Source organism: Onychostoma macrolepis, chromosome 18 (genome assembly GCF_012432095.1).
Source record: "Onychostoma macrolepis isolate SWU-2019 chromosome 18, ASM1243209v1, whole genome shotgun sequence".
NCBI lineage: Eukaryota > Metazoa > Chordata > Actinopteri > Cypriniformes > Cyprinidae > Onychostoma > Onychostoma macrolepis.
In genome coordinates, this window is record NC_081172.1 from 27832725 (window position 1) to 27858694 (window position 25970).

At 38.9% G+C, this 25970-nt stretch overlaps 1 protein-coding gene across 1 annotated transcript in view; it reads left to right on the forward strand.

Moving 5' to 3' along the window:
- Positions 1 to 4162: 4162 nt before the first annotated feature.
- The window catches only part of nectin1b (nectin cell adhesion molecule 1b), a 104764-nt gene continuing 82956 nt past the window's right edge, over positions 4163 to 25970 (forward strand). The window contains exon 1 of the mRNA XM_058750672.1: positions 4163 to 4932. Coding sequence (XP_058606655.1) covers positions 4878 to 4932 — 55 coding nt within the window. The 5' untranslated portion in view covers positions 4163 to 4877. The remainder of the gene's footprint in view (positions 4933 to 25970) is intronic.

A 25970-nucleotide genomic window follows, 5' to 3' on the forward strand; every position in this document is an offset into this window, starting at 1 on the left:
GTTGGTCATGATAAACACGTCCTAACACTGTTGCTGTGTCCCAGAGAAATCAATTTAACGGTGACATCCAAAGTGGAAACACATTCTTTTATTCTCTTAACTTCCTGGAAATCGCTCAGATCCTGACACAGTCCAGATACACCATACATCATTCTGCTCTTGGGACGCGCAAAATGACTCGAAGCACTGCGTGTGAAGTCTGCAGCGTTATCCTTGCAGAGCTTTTAGGTTGTTTGTTAGATGAAACACTGTCATTACATTCTAAATATAAGTGGGTTAGCACAAAACATTTTTATGCATTATGATCAATATTCTTTTTTGCAAGTCATTCATTGCTGAGTTCTAGTCCCATTTTTTTTTTTTTTGAAAATGCATTCTTTTAAATACTCGGTGACCATTAAAAATGTATGTTCTATATAGTGACCTGATCCACTATAGTCCATCGGATGCACACTTAGTAATCTTGCCAGAAGTAGCAAGTCATCATTTCTTTCGCCTACTGTGAATTTGGACATACTAAACTTTTTACATACCGTTTTCTCTATATAGTGGAGAAGTATGCATATTTGCATACAACCTTACTCCATAATCATTAAATCAGTCATGAGTTGAGTAATTTCCAATAGCGTGGTCATTAGTGTTGATTCTAATAAATGAGGTTCATCAGAGTGTAAAGCTTCTGTAATTCTGACACCTATACATCGATGCACACAATATTGACAAGGTGGCCCATTCAGTGCCCATTAAATGATTTAAGAGACTCAAATGTGCATGTGATCCCATTCTGCTGCTGAAAATCGTTCAGTGCACAGCTGTGATTGCTGATATTGTGGTGGAACAAACTAATAAATATTGTGTATTTGTGATTGTTTTTCATCTCTCATGGGCGTGAGGTTTAGAGATGTGTGTACATACAACCTCACGCAGCTACACAATGAATGGCTAAACTGCATGTTTGTGTGTGTCTAAACTAGCACATTTGTATTTGTGGGAAAGAAAATGGGAGGAGAAAGGAGTGTCTGTTTATTGTAGAAACAAACAGTAAAGGGTTTAACTCTCATGCAATGGGTAAACTTTACGAGTCATGTGTTTGTTTCATGGGTCGAATGGTGCAATGGAAGAAGTGGATTGTTCATATTCATTGCAGATGATTTATTTATTTATTTATTTATTTTTTAAGGTTTGTCTGTTTCCCTGGACAGAGCATGAAGATCTGGTTGTTTTGGGGCTCTCAATTTCTTCCGAGTAAAAAAATAAAATAAATAAATAAAAAAAAACCTCCATGCATCAAACACCAGATCCTACAAACTAAACAGTGTTGTTCCATCAACACTTCAGAATGGATGTTTTGATGAATAAAATCATTCATTCCAATTTGTAAATTGTTGAGAGAAACTCCCACCCACGGTGCATGGGAAACTGGATTTTGTGCGTGCATTTAAATTAAATACGGAGTTTAATATCATCACCATTTTTTTATGCACTTTTTTAATTCATCACATGCAAAAAACATCTGTTACTAGCACTTTTTCATTTCAAGATTATTGTGACTGTGGCTGCAGGGCTGGGTGGTATGATGATATATAGACTGTCTGATGGTAGAATTGTGTCAGCCAGTAGATATTTTGCTATCGGTGGACAGCACTGCTTTCTTTAGACAAAGAAACAATGAATAATACAAAAATAAAGAGCTGGGTAGGTCCCAAACAGGTCAAGATGAAGGAGAACTTGTTATTAAAAGGTGTCAGGCACAACAAAAAAATAGTTTTTTTTTTTTTTTAAAGAGTCACACCTTGCTGCATTCATTTATAATTCAATATTTTGCAGTGGCTACAAATGTGGCATGATAATTTAGAGATCTGTATAATTTAGACTCTGTATAATATATACAATATATATATATATATTAAATGCACATTAATGGTAATGTATATTTTTGGACTGTCAGTAAGTTAAATGTTTTACACATAAAATTTGATTATTTTCATACATAACTTGATAAAGGCAAACCGTTATTTTTAATGTGATATAAGATTTTGGTCATTTTTGGATAGCTTTCAGTGTTGCCATGCCTGTTTTTTATAAGTGACTTTGGGCATTTTTTCTTTTTTCTTATGGACTTCCAGAGTAGTGTCATCTTTTTGGGATCTTGGCCCTTATAACACAATAAAATGTAAATCTTTCTGTCAAATTTCCACAACTGCTGTTTTGACCACACTCATATTGTCTTTATAAACTGCATTTTGTTTCTCCCTTCCTCACGTTTCTAATTTGTCCAGCATCTTATTGAATTTTCACTTCTTTCACCAATATAGTCTTTAATGCACATTTTATGTAAGTTTATGCTACAATACTTCAGAAAATAAGAAATTAAGACCTCAATTAAGATGCTTTTTTTTTTTTTGTATCCTCAGCAAAACAGATAGGGGCAGTGAGTGAGTGGGTCAAAGGTCTGAGAAAAATATTGAAGAGAGTATCCCTACAAATACTCAGCTCTTGTATATAAATACTCTGACATTAACTCAATATCTTGATATATTAATATATTTTACATGTTATTTATATCGGAGATGCAAACTCCCATGTAAAACTGAAAATAAAAATAATATTTTAAGAAAAAAAAAATCTATTGAGTAAAACATGCTAGAAAATAAATGTAAACAAATATATATATAAATATAAATATATATTCTTAATTATATTTCTGATATTAAGTTTTTTATTTATGAATTTATTTATTTATTTTTATTATTTATTTATTTTTAATCAGAATGTGTGCTTATTGAGGTCTTCTTTCAGACCAGGATGTGCATTTTCTTGCGAGATCTGGCAACAATGAATTGATTGATTTCAATGAGAGGTTACTTGTCCTCACGTGAGGTAAACTGATGCCGTAGTTCTGTAAAGAGAAGGATTGTCGGTAACGGTAAACTCCCACACCGCTGTCTAGTGCCCTGTCCGGTTTACCCAGAGGAACTCACGAGAGGGTGACCAGCAGAGGGAAGTGTTTTACTACTTCCACCTCCTCAATCACCCCATTTTCTGTCACACTGACTGTCCAACCTGACATAGATTTATGAAATGGGAAAAGTTACGACTGTTTATAAATAATAAAGTTAAATTAAATATTAATTGACACGGAGAGTGAAGCAAAGCGCTGACTTCAAACCTCAGCGTTATAACCGCAAAGTCTCTTAAAGTTGACAAGTCTTGAGTGTTACTGTTTGGCTAGTAAATAGAAGATAGAATAAAATAGGCAGTCGGGGGATAAAATCAACATTTTACCTCACACATTGATAATTTCATGTCCGGTTTGTCATGCAGAAGATCTCTTTTCGCATATATTTTTCACCATGTCTGTGAATTTAATCCTCCCCTCAGAGTAAACTTTGCGCAATGGCGACTAAATCAGTGTTGCCAGATCTCAATCACGAAAACATATAGTATGAGCTGGCAAAACTAAGTGTGCACAGTTTTCCCCCCCTCCTCTCTCTTTCTTTCTCTCTCCAATATTATGGATCATTGAGGATTGCTTATTTATTTTATTCCATGTATTGCATTGCATAAAATAATCTATGCATTTGTAAGAGAGGGACTGGAAAGCCCTATTTACAATGACAGTGATTAATTTAGTTTCTAGCAGGCCTTTCTGCTCTGCCACGCTATCCTGTATCAGACGGTGGGCCACTGCACTCTTACTGGTATTGGTCTATCATGTTGCTGCTTATTTACATACAGTTGTGCTTGTGGCCTGTCACTCGCGTCACCGGAAATTGCCAACTCTTACTGAATTTGAATGATGTCCAGTAAGTTGCTTGGTCTCTTCAAGTTACTTTCAGTGTGAACACCCTTAAAAAGGTGACAACAGGGGAAAACAAACTAAGGTTGCTTAATAAAGACATCAGTGTGGCTAAAACAGTCAGTGATTATATTTGACAGCTGCTATTTATGTACCAGCAAACCTCAGAAACCTGCGTGTGTTCTGGAAATAATCCACAAATAACGTAGACCACCATTGCTCATACTTACAAGCTAAAACAAGCACAGAGCCGCTTATTATGAGCGGACATGGCAACAATGGACTAAATCCTCCTACTCGCGCTTCAAGATAGTGTAAACCCCGCCCTTTTCTGACGTCACCCTGATTCGGATCTCTGCTCGCGCTTGTATCAGCTACACTAGAACAGTTCAGGTTGTGGCAGCAGTGCCCGAAGTACGCCAAACCACGGAATTGTTGCCATATTCTGGAGAATCAGTCCGTTTTCTCGGGGAAAAAAATTACTCGGAACGGATTTCACGTCCGTTGATACATCTCCAGCACCCAACAACAACAAAAAAAATAATAATCTGATAATCCTCAGACTCCCAAACTGAGGGAACAGACCGGGACCGTTGGGACTTCTAGGACATATTCTGGTTACTACTGCGCAAAAAAAAGTACAGAAGAATCTTATCATACGTACTTGTATTGTGGAACCAACGGATCGGATGCATTAAACGCCCCGTTATTCAGGGCACTGTTATTAAGCTTCTGTTTTGAGGGGGTTGAACAGCCGCACTGGATTCATCGCTTGGGATGCGGGATCCCTGAACTTATCTGCTTCTTATCCGCCTCGTCGAGCGGACTTTTCATCTGCAGAATCAGAGAGAGAGTCGATGAGCATCTTACATTCGGGTTTTGGGTTTGATCTAGATTCCTGGCTGTACTAAACTCTTCTGCAGACGTTGCACTGAATGCAGTTTCATTAACAGTTGACTTTCTGTCGTATAGTGAAGGGTGAACAGAAGTGGATTGTGTTGAAGTTGCATGAATCACCGGATCGCTCTTTGCAGATCGCGATATCAGATCGGATATTCGGCGCAAGGCGTGAAGCGCGATGGCGATATTGGCGACTTTTTGGATAGTCCTGCTGGTCGCGTTAAACGCTCCAGGTAAGTCCATGAGCTCCGTTGAAGAATGTTTCGTTAGCCAAATATGCGCTTTTGTTATCTGCCAGGTCAGGCGTCTCAAAAAGACTCAGCAGATCTATGCATGGTTCATAACTGTGTAAAGTTAAACTAAACCATCTGATGATAGTGTTGCCATAATTAAGATAAATGAACTCTAAGTGAACGCGTGAAAGCATAAGATGCAGGCAGATGGCGATAGTGATGCTGCGCTAGAATATGTGTGCTGCTTGTTAGTTGTGAATTATTGGAGAGCTCAGGTTAGAGCCTACAAGGGAACGGAAACATGAGTAAATTAGTTTCCAAGAAATAAAGGATAGTCATGTTTACACGTAAAAGTGATTCTTTATTTATTTATTTATTAGTCTTTGTTTGACGGTATCATTTGACGCCAGATGTCAAATGAGTGGCTTGGTTGGAGACGGATCAAGTAACCCGAAGCGATGAACCATTCACGTTACAAATTGATAATGAGAACCTGCTGCTTTTATTATTACATACACATTTTGTGACAGGTGTTTATTGTTTAAGAAAATAAATAAATAAATAAATAGACAGATAGACAGATAAACATCAGTGCTCACCAATTTTTATTTATTTATTTATAACATTAAAATACTTCAAGAAATGCAGTTCATACAACAATGACTTGAATGCACCTCTTGGTGTCTGTAAACTACATACAAAAGAAACTAGGACTGGCATAATGTTTTATCATTATTTCTTATATTGTTAATAAATCAGCTATTACTAGGAGAAAACATAATTTGCATAATCTATATCACCTTTATTTGTCGTCATTGGCCTATAAAGTGAACACACCGAAAAAAGCAACCAATTTGGATTTTTTACAACTCAAGTTAAAAATTGAATAGAAATGTTTGTGCCAAGTTGCGAGTAAAGATGCAATTTTAACATTTACATTTATTTAATTTTTTTCTCCCATGATTCAACATTCGATATTTTTTTTGTAATAACCAATTAATGCTGGCAGTTAATACAGTTCATAATGTTCTAAGGTGCAGCAGCTATTGTTGTAGTCAAGTATAGGTTGCAATTAGTGAACTTTCTCTTGGCTGCCAGATTAAAGCACTTGCTCTGTCTGTGATTGATATATGGGTGTGACTCCTCTGTGAAGATCAGAGAAGCTGCCCTCCCTCGTTCATCCCCTCTACCTGAACCTTCCTTCCTGTAAAACAAATGAAACACATGGAGTGACACAATAACCTGATTTAAACAGACAGTTCCCCTTTAAAAAGCATCCTGCTCCTTTATCAGCAAGATTATTCAATTCATGTGCAATCCCCAGAGTCTCTGACAGTACTACTGTTGGCCCAGCGTTAGGTGTCTTTTAATAAACTGCTCTTGAGTGTATATTTTTCAATCAATACTGCACTGCTGACCTCTAATGTTGTAAACAAACCGTCTGATGTATTGGCTGGTCTTAGAGCGCATCTCTGGCCTGCCCCCAGTGGCTCTGTAGAGGAAGTTAAGCCAGTCAGAACAGCTGTTTGGGGTCAGCTGAGTGAAAGGCTTATGTGATAACACTTGAACCTTCTTTCACTGGGTGATTATTCCGCATATCATCTCACTTTCCCACTCTTAAGTGATGGAGGCTTGATTAAAACATTTAAAAGATAACATTCCAAGGATATTTTGCTTCTCAATGTACTGCTGCTCTTTTTAGTGATATAATGCTTTGCTAAAAGTTTTGCAAGGCTCACTGAATTCCTAGCTTACCATAAGGAGATGACTTTATCGCTAAGCTTTGTGTAATATATGGCACCTTGTACAGTTGTAAACATCTTAGCTTGAACATGTTGCCTTTGGCGTGACTCCAGAAACAGAACAGCCTTGTTTGAACCACACGGTGGCCAAATGTTTGTGTGTCTCCAAGGCTGCTTTCAGATTCAGTTCCTGTAGACTTTTGTCATGTGATCTAAACTTGCATGGCAAGATGATACAGGATCTAGATCTGGAATTGTGCCCAAGCAAAATTGTCGATGGTAGCACACAGTATTAAAAGAGTCAGCAAATTTGAGCATTTGTTCCTGTGGGTAAGGGATGACTTCAGAAATAATTCTCTGGCTTGCGTTTCCCACCGTTAGCAATGACGGCTAACTTAACAGAGCAAAATATTTCACCTTCTTGACATTAATGACATGCACATAACTATTAATTTCTTCCCAGGCTATAATTTAAGACTTCAAAGTCGTACAGAATAAAATCCCTGGGCAAAAAAATATAGGATCATACAAAAAGTCACAAAGATCCGTTCAGACAAGATCCTTGAGCAAACAAACCCAAGCATGCCCTGTTGACAAGACACCTTGCAAATCTAAATGATATACACAACCCGGGCGCACCAAACACATCCCTCTTTGTTCACCTCTGCGCAGTGTTTACTAGACACTTGCCATGCAATTAACAGCTGGAATGGGGGTCTTAGAAGACATCTGGTTATTGTTTCTCCTTCTGAAGCAAAGCAATCACTCGTCATAAATCAACTCTACGTGCACATGTACATGTCAGAGCTGGCAGGGCTGCCCTCCGTCTGCGTTCGCAAACACGTGCAGCTACACGTACAGCTGAATGCTCAACGCTTAACTTCGAAGTCAAGTAAACTAATGAAGCGTAATGAATTATATGGATTCTGTGATTCGACGCCCAAGGCTCTTCCATTGAAAAGCATGGTCAGAAGTGTTGTAATTTATAATGTTATCTGCTCTGAGATTCACTCGCCCTTTTTTTGCCAAGTTGGAACCCGCCAGACTAATCTATTAATAGGGCAATTTGCATCCTGTTGATTGTAATGCGGCCCGAGGAGTCCATCGGATCTGCTGATCTATTGATAATAGATAATAGATGTCAATAGATTGACACTTTATGAACTCGCAAGTCTTTTTTAAAAGCACTGTTTACCCAAAAATGGAGATTCTGTCATGATTTACTGACCCTCGTGCCTTTCCGAACATGTGCGACTTGCTTTCTTTTGCAAGGGAAACATAATGGTCAGTGGTCATGAAAACTGGTTGGTAACATTTTCAAAATATGTTCTTTTGTGTTCCACGTGCAAGTCTTGCAGGTTATGAAAGACATGAGGGTGGGTAAATGATTTTGGGTGAACTATCCCTTTTACTTTGTTTATAGGGCTCGTCTACTTTAACATGATGGTTTTCTTCCAGGAAGACAGAAAAATGCTGCTGTAAAGCATGCATGGTGAATTTCACCAGCACATGCTGGGCTGTGATACAACATGCCTATGCTGTAATTTCCCTTGTTCATATAAAAACACATCTAAATCTTCTTTGTGGCTAAAATTCATTCAACAACGCAAAAAGATGGAAGAGAAGAGTAATGGAACGGACTGTGTCTTTTGATAGTGATTACATGACTTACAGCTCTCCCTTTAGAGTAAAACAGATGCTACATGGATAATTTCTTTGAACCTCCAGTTTTTGACGAACCATCATTGATTCGTAAATCATCATTTCCTCCAGTGATACCTTTTTAGCAATACTTTTTTCTATTTACGGAATGGAAAACTTTTTAATGCTTCAGAAATAAACATTCATCATGGTTTGGCCCGGTTTAAGGAGTACTTCACGAAGGAGCTCTGATCTGTACCTTAATTATTTGAACCCACCACAAACATCAATTTTACTAAGAGGGCTGGTTCAAGGTGAAATACCGAGGAAAGTGCTTTGTGAGTGCGTGTCGCAATCAGTCGAGTTAATCCAGGGTAGAAAAATGGCTGAATGCCAAAAATGCTTTTTCACCTGTTTCTAAAGCACTTTCAGCTACTTCATGTACAGTGTGAAAGGTGGTTTTAGCAGTGAAATTTATATATGAAATATGTATAATATAGATGCCACTGCATTTTGTTTTTCAGGAAATTCATTCTATGATTGATGCAAATACAAGTTTCAGCACATCAGTGAGTGCTGAATTGCTGATCAAGAACTGATTCAGTCAACATTTTATTTTCTAGTATATATATAAGAGGGGAAAAGCACAGTAATAGTTCTTTGTTTCTCTTTTCTTTTAAATAATGTGCACTGATGAAATGTTCAAAATAGTGAATAGGATGACATAAGAATAGGGTCAATTCTGATTTCAGGTTGACTTTAATATTTTACTAACCAGAACAGAACAAATACCCGGCTGGCCTTGTTACCCATGAGTCCCCTTTCCTCCGAGCACGACAGCTGATTCTGTGCGTTCTGCTCTTTGATCACAAAGTCTTGCCTGATTTGTGTAGAGATGATCCTGTGGTTCATGTAAAAGATCAGGATTATTTTCCTGGCTGGAGGAATCATGTTTGAATTTCGTTTGAAGTGGTTCAATCAAGAGAGAGAAGAAGAACATCTTGTGATATTCCCCCCCTTGCGTGTTTTGATTATCCCATTGACTGTGAAAGCCATATTTGAGTGGCATTTTTAATTTGTGAGTTTTGCCAACGCTCTCTAAATTGCTGCGATGAGCAATATCAGATCGCCCGGGGTCTTTTACGGATGTGCACAAGAAAGATTACAAATTCGTAAAAGAGTTCATCGAGGGGAAAATATATGTTGTTTGCTGCAAAATCTCGGCTCTCTTTCACGTCAAATGGCTTTATGCTTTTCTTTATGTGCAATGACAGGAATTCGGTCATTCACTTTGAGGTCAAAAGGTGAGCCTATTAATGTCAGCCTGCTTTGAAGGTCTAAGTGATATACAAGCTGTTATGACCCCAACAATAGATGGCTTAAATGGCAAACAAGTGTGTGTGTGTGCATGTGTGGGTGTAAAACCATCACTTGTTCCACTCCACCCATGAGAAACTAGGGTAAATTCAGACAGATGGTTAACACTCCTCAATTGTATTTCCAAATGTGTTGAAAATCTGTTTTATTCCCAAGTAAAACGTTCATTACTTTTGCATTAGGTTACTCACTTTGACGTAGGGCTATGCAATTAATCGTATTCGATTATCATGCACATCTCGTCAGTAAAGCCGGTTTCGTGATTAGCAGTAAATCGCCATCACCTGCTTTCAGATGGAGCCGCAGTTAATACACAGAGCCGTAGTTCACTGACAAGCTAGGCAATATCACGTTCGTAATCCTGATGAGATGTGCATGATAATCGAATACAATTAATTGCACAGCCCTACTTTGACGTGAGTCCCATATCATTTTAAACCATTTTCAGTTCACATCAGAATATATTATGTAAGCTTGAACTGAAATGGTTTGGGTGAAGGACCTGATTTTAGCAGTTTCAGTCACGCTTTGATGCCGTTTAACACTTATAACCGCTTTCTTTGACGGTGTTTAAAAATGAGGTGCTTTAAAAAGTCACTTTCTATGTGTTGATTTCATCTGTCAGTGTGCCCATTCATTGAACTGGAGTTTAGTCATGCATTTTAAATGACTTAATATGGCAGTTTTATTTATTTATTATTCTACTAAGAGAATTGTGTTATTTCTCCCAGTAACCTTGATTTCATATGCTCTATGCAAACTGTTGTTTTATTTCATTGAAAGTGGCCTTGTTCAGTATTCAACATTCTTTTCCACGATCCTGTACTGAAATCTAGTTATCAAAGGCATCTGTTTGCGCTATTCAAACGCTGCAGACTTGGCGAAGATGCTTGCTCCTTTGTAGACTTTAAGGTATCATAGGTGAGCTCCCAACGTGACGCCTTCTAAGGTGCCGTCTTGTAGCCAAAAGGAAGCATCACACATATGTTTTGTGGAGAAAGCACTCCAATAATGCATTTTTACCAATATGGCGTATGTATAAAATCTATTCAGTATTGAACAATAGCTTAAGGGTGAATCCCATTTCTCTGTCTTACCCCTTCCCCTTAGTTTGGGCGTTCACGTGAGAGTAAGGGCTATCCCAATTCTCGTTTTGATCGAGGGGTAGGGCTAAGGGGAAGTGGTAGATACCCCTTAAAACCAAGCATTTTCGCGAGCTTACTTGAAACCAAGGGTACCCAGAACACACTGCGCAACCGGCAACAATGGCGGCCAGATCATCCAGAGAGTCCCATAAATGTAAGTATTTTCGGCTTAAATAATTTATTAAAAAACTACGACAGTCTTGCTCTAGACAGTCCTGTACATATATATTTGCAACCATGTTCTTAATTGAAACGTTTTAAAAAATCGCTAGTTTGCTACGGTAACGTTACAGTGCTGATTTGCACAACAGTCCTGTAGATTAGCCTTGAATGGACTCCATGGATGTCTACAGTTTTAACTCAACTCCAAAGTTTGTGATCAACACATCACAAACCAGCAGCCAGCTAGCGACGGTGTATGATGACGTAACCATAACCAAGTGGTGTCTCATTTCATAGGGGTATGTTTTCACCCCTAGCGCTTACCACTCGGTTTCGAGGGACAAGGGCTAAGGGTAAGACGAAGGGGTAGGGGAAGGGGAAGGGGTAAGACAGAGAAATGGGATTCACCCTAAAACTGTTCAGTAGAGTATTTTACCCAATAATTGTTTTGTGCATTTTATTTTTAGGGTATCATATTGTTAGGATGGCAACATGCTAATTACATCTCTTATGCAGGCGCCTTAATCATTCGCTTATGAGGGTCAGTTTCAGTTAGTAGTAGTTTTGGAACAGAATCATTTGTATTGTTATCTGGGTAAATATAGCTTTTAATTACTGCTGTGTAAAACAAAGTAAGGTGTGATTTACAGGTGAGAGAGCAGGTTATCGTGTACTCCTCATCATCAAGCAGCAGTGATCTGCCCAGCCATTCCTGAAATTAACAGTGTAGAAAGCTATTAACATGAGCTGTAGTCCACAGCGGTGCTCAAGATGAAATTGACTGTGCCAAAACAGCAGCAGCATACTCAATCCATTCGGCTTCAGTGAGCAGAATACATTGTCTGCACAAATGTAAGAGATCACAATACAAACTTCACTCAAATACGTCACATTAGTTGGCTGTGCGTGTAGTTCTGTTATAGTTGTGTCGATGGGTACTTGCCTCCAGTCCTTCATCATGATGAGTATATGGTCAGAAAGGTGAGGTTTTATAGCAGAGTATACATGAAATTGCTGTTTGTCAGTGGCAACACTTTTGAATTCTTCAGATACACTGGAAAAGAGCTGTTTTAGATTTGAAGAGCTGAAAATGATAAAGAAAAGTGCTGTGTGTGGGGTTTTCCAAAAACTAGATTTCTGTCATTATTGGTAGATCATGAAAAGTCCAGGATTCGGCAAAACTGATCATGATTGTCATCTCTCATCTTGCTGATTTATTAAGTCGGTAACACTTTATTTTGATGGTCCCTTTTGAACATTCTGTTGACACTAAGTAATGTTGCAACTACATGTCAACAAACTCTCATAAGAGTATTAGTAGACTGTCTGCTTCATATCTACTAACTCCTTATTGTGTTGGTCTCCCAACAGATATTCTACTGACTATAAGTAACTTTGCAAGAACGTGTCAACATACTCTAACCCTAACCCTACCAGTCAACTAATACACTACTAACACTCTAATGAGAGTTAGTAGAAATGTAGGTGCAACATTACTTACAGGTGCTGGTCATATAATTAGAATATCCTCAAAAAGTTTATTTATTTCACTAATTCCATTCAAAAAGTGAAACCTGTATATTATATTCATTCATTACACACAGACTGATATATTTCAAATGTTTATTTCTTTTAATTTTGATGATTAGAGCTTACAGCTCATGAAAGTCAAAAATCAGTATCTCAAAATATTAGAATATTTACATTTGAGTTTGAATAAATGACCATCCCTACAGTATAAATTCTGGGTATCTCTTGTTCTTTGAAACCACAATAATGGGGAAGACTGCTGACTTGGCAATGATCCAGAAGACGAACATTGACACCCTCCACAAAGAGGGTAAGTCACAGAGGGTCATTACTGAAAGGTGTGGCTGTTTACAGAGTGCTGTATCAAAGCATATTAAATGCAAAGTTGACTGGAAGGAAGAATTTGGGTAGGAAAAGGTGCACAAGCAACAGGGATGACCGCAAGCTTGAGAATACAGTCAAGCAAAGCCGATTCAAACACTTGTGAGAGCTTCACAAGGAGAGAACTGAAGCTGGAGTCAGTGCATCAAGAGTCACCACGCTCAGACGTCTTCAGGAAAAGGGCTACCAAGCCACTTCTGAACCAGAGACAACTTCAGAAGCATCATAACTGGGCTGTGGAGAAAAAGAACTGGACTGTTGCTCAGTGGTCCAAAGTCCTCTTTTCAGAGGAAAGTAAATTTTACATTTCATTTGGAAATCAAGGTCCCAGAGTCTGAAGGAAGAGTGGAGAGGCACATAATCCATGTTGCCTGAAGTCCAGTGTGAAGTTTCCACAGTCAGTGATGATTTGGGCTGCCATGTCATCTGCTGGTGTTGGTCCACTGTGTTTCCTGATGTCCACAGTCAACGCAGCCATCTACCAGGAAATTTTAGAGCACTTAATGCTTCCTTCTGTTGACAAGCTTTATGGAGATGCTGATTTCATTTTCCAGCAGGACTTGGCACCTGCCCACACTGCCAAAGGTACCAAAAGCTGGTTCAATGACCATAGTTTTACTGTGCTTGATTGGCCAGCAAACTCGCCTGACCTGAACCCCATAGAGAATCTATGGGGTATTGTCTAGAGGAAGATGAGAGACACCAGACCCAACAATGCAGATGAGCTGAAGGCCACTATCAGAGCAACCTGGGCTCTCATAACACCTGAGCAGTGCCACAGACTGATCGACTCCATGCCACACCGCATTGCTGCAGTAATTCAGGCAAAAGGAGCCCCAACTAAGTATTGAGTGCTGTACATGCTCATACTTTTCATTTTCATACTTTTCAGTTGGCCAAGATTTCTAAAAATCCTTTCTTTGTATTGGTCTTAAGTAATATTCTAATATTTTGAGATACTGATTTTTGACTTTCATGAGCTGTAAGCTCTAATCATCAAAATTAAAAGAAATACACATTTGAAATATATCAGTCTGTGTGTAATGAATGAATATAATATAGAAGTTTCACTTTTTGAATGGAATTAGTGAAATAAATCAACTTTTTGATGATATTCTAATTATAAGACCAGCACCTGTATAGTCAATAGAATGTGTTAAAGGGACCATCAAAATAAAGTGAAACCATTAAGTCTAATTAGTCCAATACATTAAAAATGTATTCAAGTGTAAGAGATACATAGCACATGTCTGCTCGCCTTTTTTGTTTGGGGACAACTATATACGCTATCATTTTTTGTTGCAAAAAAAATAAAAAATAAAATAAATCATTCATTGTTACTTGCTTTTTTTTTTTCACTGTTAGTTAAATTTATTAGCAGGTTATGAGTGAAAAGTGTTGTAGATAGATAGATAGAGTCATTATAATTTTCATAAACAAACATATCTACTATATAATGCTTCAGTGATACCTACTACTGCAGCTCAACTCACTGCATATTCAACACTAAAAGCTGCTTGTCTGAGGAACCCGGAAACGCAGGTGTTTGTTGTGACATCATGATAACTTCATCTATGAGCCACCCCCCGCCTCACTTCCTCTCCCATTGCTGTTTAATTGTCTATGCGGTATTGTGCGTTCTGGGGATGAGGGAGGCTGGGAAAGGTCTGTGCGGTATATTCCCTCATATAGATCATTGGCTTTCAGGCTGGTTAAAGTGATTTCCTCAACTCCAAATGCTCATCTTAGTTGGATTAAACATTTTGGGGGAATGAAGACTTCCAATGATGGATGAGCATCAAGCACAGAAATGCAATTATTCAGAATGTGAATTTGTCTAGCTCTGAAATGTAATCCAAGTAATAACTTGGCACCATGCAAACTTGATTCTGCAAAATTTGAATAATTTTGCTTTCAGACACCTTCGGTTCTGTTTACCCACTAGGCTTGTTGCTTATTGGTGCTTATCTTGTGAAAACTAGCTGTGGAGGTTATGGTATCCAGGATTTACTTCAAGCAGTTGCTCTCGTTTTTGGTTTTGTAATATTTGCTGTATACAAAATGTAACATTTGATTGCGTCGTTTACCATGGCCAGAAACACTTTTCTTGATTAGCTGTTTTCAGAAGTTTACAATTGGCTCGTTCACACTGAAGTTGACCCAAATGGTCCACAGTTTCATGTCTTTGAGCTGATTGGCTTGTTGCATGCGCCTGTAATTGCCAGATGGGGATGTGTTCTTATTTGAAGTGGATCTTTAAAAAAACCCAAAAGCCAGATGAAGCAGGGTCATAAAAGAGGACGTTGATCAGAAGCAGGTGTCTCCCAAAGGGTCATGGAGCTTGTAAGGGTGAAAAACCTGCAGAACTCATCAGCCAAACCTCAGTAAGTGCTGCTTAACCCCAAGAGGTTGCAGGAAAAGTCTTTTATTGCATGTCTTTCTGTCTGTTTGTCTGTCCTCCTTGGAGAGAGATAGTCATAACTGTCTGACAATGACACATGGCACTGCGTTTGGCGGGGGCCGCTCACCGGATGGAGTTCTGCTGTGAAAGTGATTATACAGACATTTGGGTTGGATGGTTAAACATTAGCATGCAGATGAGAGCTCCATCCAATTCCCTTGGAGTAGCTGGGTTTATTCGGTACTGGGGTGATGCATGGAAAGCCGCCCCGAGCTAAGGAAGAACAGTGAGAGTGACAGCCAAATAATATTACTATGGTGAATTTACCTCATGGCCCACTGCTAGCAGCCCCTACAGACTGTTAATGCAGCATTTGAAATGCTGGTTGGAACTCCTGTGTTGTGCGCAGTGGGAATTTTGATGCAAGCACAATTAATTGTTGTATCTTATTAATATGGGTTTGTCATTTTCATAAAAGTTTTTTTTTTTTTTTGCAGCAGAAAAACCTGCATCTTATACCTTAACCACCCACAATCCAGTTTGAATAAATGCTGTCTGTGCTTGCAAAGCATTTTTGGCATTCTTCACACAAAAAATGTGAAAATTATTCTGATCATAGATATTTTATATAAAATAATAATAATAATAATAATAAATCATAGTTATGTAAACAGATAGCTGTATACATTTTACACTGGGTAAAAAACTGAATGATTTTAATTAGTTATATATATATATAAAGAATAATAATAATAAAAAAAAATGCTGGACAAAATAAACTCATTAATTATACTCTTTCTGAATGCAAGTATCTAGTCCAAATCAATTATTCATTGTTGCTTCTCAATTATGTTTATCTTGTTTCAAGAATTTTTAACATGTATATGGAAGCCTGTTTCTTTCACTGAATGAAAAAAAAAAAAAAAAAAAATGATAGTAATAATAATAATAATAATAATAATTTTAACTTTTTAATCTTAGAATACCGAGTTCATATCTTGCAGTTGTTTGTTTTTCTCTCTGTCTCTCTCTCTCTCTCTCTCTCTTTTCTCTCAGAATTAAGCAACTCTTAGTGTATATTTTGCAGTTCTAACTTTAAAAAAAAAAACAGAATTGTGAGATATAAAAATTGTACATTGCATTGAGCATTGCTGTAAAGTACGGCAGATTATCATAGTCTGAATCCTCAGTTTACAACCATCCTAGAAGATAGGAAATTGTTGTGTGCAAGCTGTGTGCCTTGTGATTTGCATATTTTGCGTGCGCAAAAAAAAAAAAACACAGACTTTTCTTTTTACCCAGAATTCTTCCTGAGAAGTCTCTTGGTGATACATAAATGTTTTTTCTTAAAAAGCGGTTTCTTTTGTAATGCAAATAAGTTGCATCCGCAGGACTTCCGCTGTTGTTTTTCGGCTGAGTCTGTAGTACACATTTAGGCGGTGCTGTGCGGCTCTGTCTAGATGTGGCGTAGCCACTCGATGGTGAATTAAACATGAGTGAGAGCTCCTGATCTAAATAATGGAGTGGATGTGACAGCACAGAGTGTTTCTGCACCGCACAGCTGACTGCACAAATAACACTAAAAACAGAGTAAGTGCTAAATTAACACACATGCGCACACACACAAGCGCGTCCTCTTTCTCTTTGTTGGTGAAGTGTGTTAGTGGCGTTGGGTTTTTAGCATCAGGTTGACCTGAAAGTGACTCTGCGTGGGGAACCTTTAGCCTCAGCGTCGTTTGGATGAGGGTGTATGTGACGTCTCAGTGTAGAACGTACTTGTCTGCGTGCACCTGCGATCGTCTCTGCGTGTATGCATGCACCACTGCTACACACACTTGTTTTCCAGGTCCCTGATCACACGAACCTCTCCCTTCCATCCGTCCAAATGGAGTTCTTGTTTTATCTGCAAAGCACAGCTGCAATTTTCTGCTTCAAACCCCTGAAAATCCTGTTCTGTTTTGAGTCGAAATGCTTGAATCAGCCGACTAAAGAAAAAGGAAATCAATAAATGGGGGCCAATCTTGCTTGTGCTGTTCTGATTTGGTATTAATGTGATTTAGCGATTCTCATCTCGATTTAGAGATTAAATGGTTAAGCCCACCCATCCTCCCACCCTTGGTTTTCCACTCACTGAACAGATACTTGAGCTATATTACTGCAGTGTTTCCCCTCCTCCTTCTGTTGGCATCTTTTATTTTCTCTTCTTTTTCTTGCAGAATTCCCAGAATTGGCTCCTTTTCAATTTATAACTAGGAATTTCAATTGAATTGGCCACAGGATGATGAATTAGAATGGCAGGAAAAGGAATTACAACTGAATAAATTTGAACACAGTCACTCGAAAGGAATTTCATTAGTCCAGTATGCACGAGTTAATTGTGATTAATTATGGCTGTTTATTCCCTGAAATGCAGAATATGAGACCACTAGTAGATTATTTCTGTATACATTTTATTAATTACAAATTAATTTTATTAACAATTAATGACCTTAATGTGTTTTTGCCTCAATAAACTCCTAATTTGCTGCTTATTAATAGTTAGTAAAGTAGATGTTAAATTTAGGTATTGGGAAGGATTAGGGATGCAGAATATGGTCATGAAGAATATGTGCTTTATAAGTACTAATAAACAGCCAATATGTTAATAACAGGCATGCTAATAATCAATTGGTTAATAGTCAGAATTGGTCCCTGTAATAAAGTGTTAGCCTACCATTATTTTCTATCAAACGTTTTGCTAATTTCTAGGTTTGAATCAGATTTTCAGTTCAGCATCCTGTTTGCTCAGTCATTTCAAGTTCTGGAATTGAATTTGAATTCTCAGTACATTCTCTATTCGTTTCTGGCTGTGTCATCCATGGATCAGCTCATTAGGATTCCTCATTTAAATGGAATCCTCTCAGAGGTCGGCCTAAATAATCCCTCCATTTCTCTCTGTTCTGTCTGTCGCTATCTCTCTCTCTCTCTCTACATGAAAGTCTGAACTTTGCTCAAACTCATGGTCATCACAAGATTTGACGGTTTGGGCTGCAAGGCCGCCCTTGGCTAGTAAATGACTAATCTAGGCCACTGCATCCACTGTTGTTAACTTATTGATAAAAAAATAAAAATAACATACACTTAGAACATTTTCATTCATGTATGGATGTCTTTAGTCATGCTGCTAGCATGAAGACCACAGATTAATGGAGAGGAGAGAGAAAAAAACTAAAACAAACAAAAAAAACCTTAAATGTCCACTTAAATTAGAGTAACATTATTAGTTAAAATGATTTTAGCACATAAACAGAGGTGTGGTTCTCTATGTGTGTATAATACATTAGGGGTGCAAGATATGAAAAGTGATTATAGCAGGGGTATTTTTTTTTTTTTTTTTATATCATCTGTCTGATTAGGCCAAAATTGGAAGCAGATAATATTCTGCTTTATATTCCTTTCAAACAGTATTCTCTTTTTCTATGCCAAAAGAACTAAACAGTGATCCATCATTGCTAATTTACCTTACCATGTTTAGATTTTAATTGAAACATGATATTAGGGTACAAGTATGTGATTTACACTCATTTATCATTTTAAAAGTATACAAATCATATAATATAGTCAAAGTATTTAAGTCTTCTAATATATATTATATAATTATAATTATTATAATTATTGTATATTTATCAGTATTGGACAGATTTCGCTATCACTGCTTCTCTATAATAAATATATTTCTGAGTAGTGTAGCAGAGCTTTATAGCTGTCTGTCAAATGCCTATGTAAGGGTTTATGTTGAGTCTTTATCAAGCCTTCCACTTCACAGGCTCCATATGAGATAAACCAGTGAGGGCTCTGCTGAGAGGCATCCAGCAGGGGTAATGGTGTCACGCTAGAGAAGTGGGGCGGTTAGTCAGAGCACTGATCTGGGATTGAGCGATTGGATAATTCCAGGCCTTCCGTTAAAATCCTGTGTATGCCTCTGAAATAAAATAGATCAGATTCTCACATGTGTACGCACACACAGGTCTCTCAGACTGAACAAGTCAATTTACTACAGGCAGCTGGGCTGATGTGCCTCCATTAAAAGAGACATGCACTGGCGATTACTGGCCTGCTCAAATGCGTCAGTCAGGGGAATAGAGAGGAGGAATTCTGTGAATATGGCTGCAGTTTCCCTGCCTGTTCTCTCTCCAAGGGGACAGTAAGTCTACAGATCCTGTATTGGATGGATGTGTGAGTGTGTATGTTTGTGTTTTTGTGTAATTGGCAAATAAAAGATCGGATGAAGGGAAGACAAGGACTGGGGTTGCTAAGCAGATCTAGTTAGTAGTTATGAATAAAAAAATATTATATCATACTGTAAGTAATCCTTTTTTTAATTTGTGATTTGTTCAAAATAAACCAAAATGTAACAAAGAAGTCTCGAGCATCAATAGAAAAACACTTAAATTGTAGTCAGATTCAAAACAGTAATGCATTCTAAATAAATTTGATTGGTGTAGCCACTTTGAAGAAACTGTAAAGATGTGATGTACGCACCATACAGTGATTATATTAATGTCACAATTATATCATTTGCAGCTCCTTATGCAGCTCCCAATTTATGTATTGCACAGGTAGAGAGACACAACGAGCGTGTGTTTGTTGGATGAAAAGTTTCCATTTTTTTTAATGAGTTTTTATAGTTACTTGTTTAATATTTCCAGGCTGCAGACTTGTTAGGAGCGCAGAGCAAGGTTCAAATCAACAATATAGTTGTAGTAAGAAAGGGAGGGGAAATGGGTCTGCTTTAGAAAACAAAAACAGGCTTTAGTTATCCTGCTTGGCAGTGCACGTCTGCTCCCACTGCGTCCTGCTAAGACTCTACACTGACTCAGGCAAGTGCTCAGATAGACCTACCTAAGATCAATACCTTCTCAGCTATCTCCAACTGTTCTGAAATCCCAAACCAGCTACCGATTGAGATGTAAAATCTGGAGATGAGGGAATTTTCTCTCCTATATCTGCTATGGCCAAAAATCCAGATCCTTGTTTATTGGAAGGCTGTCTTTTTGCATTACTTGCTCAGAATAGGAGTAAACTTTTCATTCATACTGAAATTGTTCTGATTGGCCAGACAGGTAGCGATATAGACAGTTGCAGAGTGAAAGAAGGAGATAAACCGAGATATGGCTTGCTGTTTTGGCATTGATCCTGTTCTGGCCTGGCAGGCTCTGATGCCAGAGTAACTAATGTAGTCTGATATTGATTCACCAGTTTCAGGCATGGCTGCACAGCTCCATGTCACTACTTCATTTAGAGAGGGAAAATTTCGGCCCAAATGCACCCACACATCCGCCACCGCTCTAGCACTTTTTGTGTTTCACATGTCTGTGGGTAGTGGGTTCACATCACATTTCACCTTATTGTGTATGTGTGGGGTTTAGTATAGGTGTCAGTGTAGCTCTGCAATAAACTTCTACTGAATTTTTCACATCATACGATTAACATTCTTTATGCAAAGTGCTCCTGTGATGCCTCAGAATGCTGTCTACGTAGGCAGCTCAATAGATTTTGGAACAAAACTTGTGAGTGTAAGTGACAGATGGAAAGAAAAAAAAATAGACAGAAGAAGAGAGACGCTTATAGACTTCATCCTTTCCTGTGGTAGAGAAGGGACAGACAGAGGGTGAGAAATAATGGAGAGAGGTGTTAAAAAATGAGGGAAGAATATTCTGTTCAGGCATTGTGATGGCCACACTAATGGAACAGACTGCCAATATGTTCCACAGCTCAAATTCACTGCCCCAACATAGTCATTCAACCCTGACTTGCCCCAGGCAGTTCTTACTCTTGGCCCAGGGGTGACTCTTTGTCCCCGAGTGCATTATAAAGCCTGCCGCCTCACCTGTGATTAAATCACCAGAGTGCCACCTGTGTCAGGGTGTGGTTCCTTTCTCTCACAATAATAGTGTATGTCCCCAGTGTCTCAGACAGCAGTGTGCATTGACATTAAAAGCCCTGAAATCTGATCTAGTGGATCATTTTATTGCAAGGTGAATGTGTGATGTAGATAAATGCCCCAAGTAAAAGAGGCACATTTGTCATATTGCTATAGTCACATTGACTCATGTTTGTTTATGAAATTGATAATCCACATCATAAGTGTGTGGTTAAATGTGCAGTGTAGTACGTTGGCACATCCCCATGCATCAGGGGTGGCCTATGTATGATAAATCTGCTCGTATGGAACTGTCAAGGTTGTAGTCTTGACTGGTAATCCATAAGGTTGCTGGATCAATCTCCTTGAAAGGACGACCATGCATGTTCACCTTTGTGCCCAAGACACTTAACTCCAGTTTGCTCTGTGGTGCTTTTCCCTGCCCAGTTCCAGGTGCTGTGACATTGCACGAAAGTCATATAAACAAACTCTGAAATTGGTGACAAAGAAATGCGTGCTTGTATCTACACAGGTGGATGATTGACACTCCTAGAGCAGAACAACGAGGCATGGTTCCTCTCCCTAAGGATAAGCCAAAGACACGATACTCTCCCTCCTCCAGAACCCTTTCACCTCGTTCTCACAGTGGGTCCACCCTAACCCCTCCCTTTCGCACCTTCTGAGAGCAACTGTGCCAGGAGAGCTGAATGGGAGGTTAATCTCTGGCTCGTTTCTTGAGGCGTTGCGCGGTTGGTTTAGCTGTGGCATCAGCCAGTATGGAAGCCACAAAAAGCTGTGGAGCCAGTTAACGTGGAGAGCCAAGTCCTTGTTGTGCTTCAGTCTGTGCCAAGAGTTATATCTGACTAGGGAGAGGGAGGGGCATTTATTCATACCAGCTAAATAATCCACCTCCCAACAACATGCACATAGCCAAAGACAATGTAGCACCCTGTGATGCCTATGGAAGCGTGGCTTCTGATTCTATTCTTCCAGAAGGCTCTGTAGATGTTAAAGAGTGTAAGAGGCAAAGTTTTTCTTGCTACGAAGAATGTTGGTGCCGCCACCATTTGCCTCTCTCCAAATCCAAATAGATCATTTGTTCTCTCACTGCTGTTGTTTGTCTACCCACAGTTGATGGACTGAACTGTTATTTGGTCGGGTTTTTCTGCTAGGAGCCTAGAAACTGCACTCAGGAAAGGGCAAATCAAATCTCATGATGAAAATTAAGCGAAAAAGGAACTCAATAAAGTGCCCCATATTGTTCCTATGACTGCAAGAAAAACACCAAGGTCTTGAATGTGACCCATCCATGCTGCCAAGTTCTGAGGTACGCTGTAAAATGACTTAAAGCTAAACGTTTCCTTTATTAATTCACGGAAAACGGATTTGCAGGGGAGATGTGAGGGCTGATCTACAGACATGATCTGTAGGGATGTACTAGGGGTGCTAGGGGAGTGTTATAGCTCTTAATGAACGCCCGTTCCAGGGTTGACCGCAGTTCACGCTTAGATCGTCTTTCTGGTTCAAGCCATGTTCTTAAGCAGCAAGGGACTTCTGACTGGCTGAAGAACTGTTTAAAGAAAAATATGTTTATTTATTTTCCCCTATGTCGTTAATCTTTTTCTCTTTCACTATTTTTTATGTCTTTCCCCTTGTTTCTCATCTGGATCGTTTGGACCACAAAACCCCTTAAAGTTCCTACAGCAAACACTTGATCTTTGCCACATGTTTAAGCAATATGTATAAATTTATGGATTCATAAAATGATCTGGTCATTAAACTGGCATGTTTAATCTCAGGTTGAGCCTGTGTTTGAATGTAGATATATGAAAGTTCTGGTGGAACCCACCTGGGAAACTCAGAACTTGAATTAGGCCCATGGTGTTAAGGGAGAGCTTCTGTCTCCACCGTTTGTGAATTAACGACTACTAGAAGAAGAAAACAAAATGAGTAAGCTGTGCCAGGATGCTGCTCTTGTGGAAGTAATCATGTGGAGTAAAGATGTAGGGGGCGGGGAAGAAGTGGGAAGGGTTAATCCAATTGGCTGGGATTTGGTAGCATTATTCTCTTCACTAGGGCTCCTGACTTTAGACGTTATCGATAGATCCTCTCTATTTTTTGGGGAATGAGTTCTCAGTGCTTTTTCTCCAGTAGGATCCAAAGCTTTTAAGCCCTGCGCAGTGTTCCTGCTGTGCCTCCGTGATGTGAGGGGGATGGATAGGGCATTTGTTTTTGTAAAGGGAATGGAGAGCTCGGAGAATGAGGGATGCGGTGATGCATGAGTCTATGTGTGCACAGACACACGCATCAATCTGTTTATGAGTACGTAAGCGTGCATGTGTATGTGTGTTTATACTGTGGACATGCAGCAGAGTAGAGTCGGACGCACTCCCCTTGATCCTGACCCACTTTCTCATCTCTCTCTCTCTCTCTCTTTACTCTGCACTCTCCCCCTCTTTAATTGCTGCTCAGCACACTGAGGCCATCTGTTCAGCCAGGGCCAGTCGCCATGGAAATGCTGGGAGGCTTTTTGGATTTGTGACGGCACTGACCAACAGGGAAATAGGGGTCAGGGGTGTGGAGTATGCAGCAGTCATTGGGGCACTAGAACTGTGCCACAACAGTGCCATGCCTGGGATTCCGGCATGGGATTGGCCGAAAGACGTACATACCCTTCCTCTCCTGCTGTTAGCCATTAGCACATTAGCATCTGCATAAATAAATACAGCCACGGTCCTGTAGCTTAAACTGACAGTTTACATGTGAACCATGTTACTCAAAATGTAAAGTTCAATTATAGGCAAGCTATGCATTTGCTGAGGTGCTTATAGAAGAATTTCGTTATTTGTCTGTGTTCATCAAAGAACAATAAGGATAACAACATCTGTTGATGGTTAACATCTCAACAAACCAACACATTAAAATTAATCAGTTAGTTAATTTGTTCAGATGATTGGTGGATACAAATGGCTTGCTATTCCTGGAAAAGCTATGCTATTTGGTAATGTAGTTAGGTGAGTTGCAACATGTTCAGTTTCTTACTCCGTGTTTGGAAAAGCTGTTTCAGTGTCTTTATTATATGCTGGGCTTTCAAGTGTGAAAAGAATGAGTAATAACAAGATAAGGTGTGAAGTCTAAACCTGATCACTAATAATGACTGTAATGTTCATAATTTCAGTAATCAGATTTTTAAACGTTCACTGCATCCCTCAAGTTTAAAAACTGATTTAAGAAAAATCTTATGCATATTTAACTATGCATATTGATCATTCCTGCCCAGGACCTTGGACCTCAGAGTTCACCAGGGTTTACCTCTTTTAACCACAGTCATTGTAAAATATATAATTCCTGTAGAATGGAAAACATTAGGTTGACGGACCACACATAGAAATATATTTATCAGCCACACAAAGGCAACTTATACTTTTACCAACCACAGCATGAATAATTCTTCATTTCATGGACAATCCCGATTGAAAGGCAGTGATTTGTCAACCATATGATGTGTTTATTAAGGGTCAGCGATACCGTTTGTTTGTTTGTTTGTAGTCTTGTTTGAGGTTTAATGAGATCGTCTGATCTCGGTGCATGGAGATTAAGCCGGTCCCTTGTATGAAGATGCCTGTGTGTTTTTGCATTGCTTTTTTTTCTTCTTCTTTAATTGCCTCTCAGTGACACGCATCACTGGAGTGAGGTGTTAAATACAACACACTCACTTAATACTCTCCTGCAGTTTCATTTTCCCTGCAAGTCAGAGTTGCCACACCTGCACGGTGATGTGCAGGAGCAGCAGGAAAGTATTAGCCTCATGCTTCCTGCTGCCGTGAAATATTCAGCCATACTGAACATTCTCCAGCGACTTTCCCGTGGCTTGCTTTTCTCACTTTCAGCTGCGTTTTGATCTATGCCATTTGCAGGCTCAACAATTGTGTGTGCTCCGTTGTGCACATGGCTTGTTGTGTTCATGCGAATCCCCTGCAATTAATGATGGCAGTCTTCCTGGAAGCATGTCTTCTTCATGGAATCTTGGATGCATGAAATGAAATACTGAGCTTTAGATGATGGATTTGAGTAGTGAATGAATCAGTGTGGTGTGCATGTTATATCTTTGCACCATTTATTCTGTGCTTTCTTTCTTCCTGTATTATGGGAGTTGGAATCTGTGTTGATTTCATTATTGGCTGTTCACATTGTATGTGGACTTACTACTGACCAAGCTTCCAGGGCATTTATTCCTGTTTCTCTAGACAGTTCTGCCATTTTGAGCCAATTCTGCTCATGTGTATACTATTGAGTTATATAACCTTCCTAATTCTTCCTTCCTACTACCTACAGGGCCTGTCAAAGCCCCCTGTCTTTAACGTCAGTCACTGTATATCAGCCAAAGATTGTTGGCACCATATAACCCTTCGCTCTCGTTGTTCACTAAGAGAGCAGGTACGAACAGGGTCTGTCAGAGAAAACAAGACAGTTTTGTCAGTTTCCCACAAGGAAGATAACGATATTTGATCCTGGTGATGGGGGAGCATCTCTGTGCCGCTTTTTTAAAATTTATTTTAATGTTCACAAGGCTTCTGATAATACATTGTCGTGGAACATATATGCCGATTGATATGCGTATTTTTATTGGTTGTACAGAAAAAGGCAAAATTCTGCATGGGATGCATTCAGTTTTTAACTACATGTACATTATACCTTGTATATTTATTGAGTTTATATTTTTTGAGTCCACTAAGTGCCAGAACCATTTGTGTTCA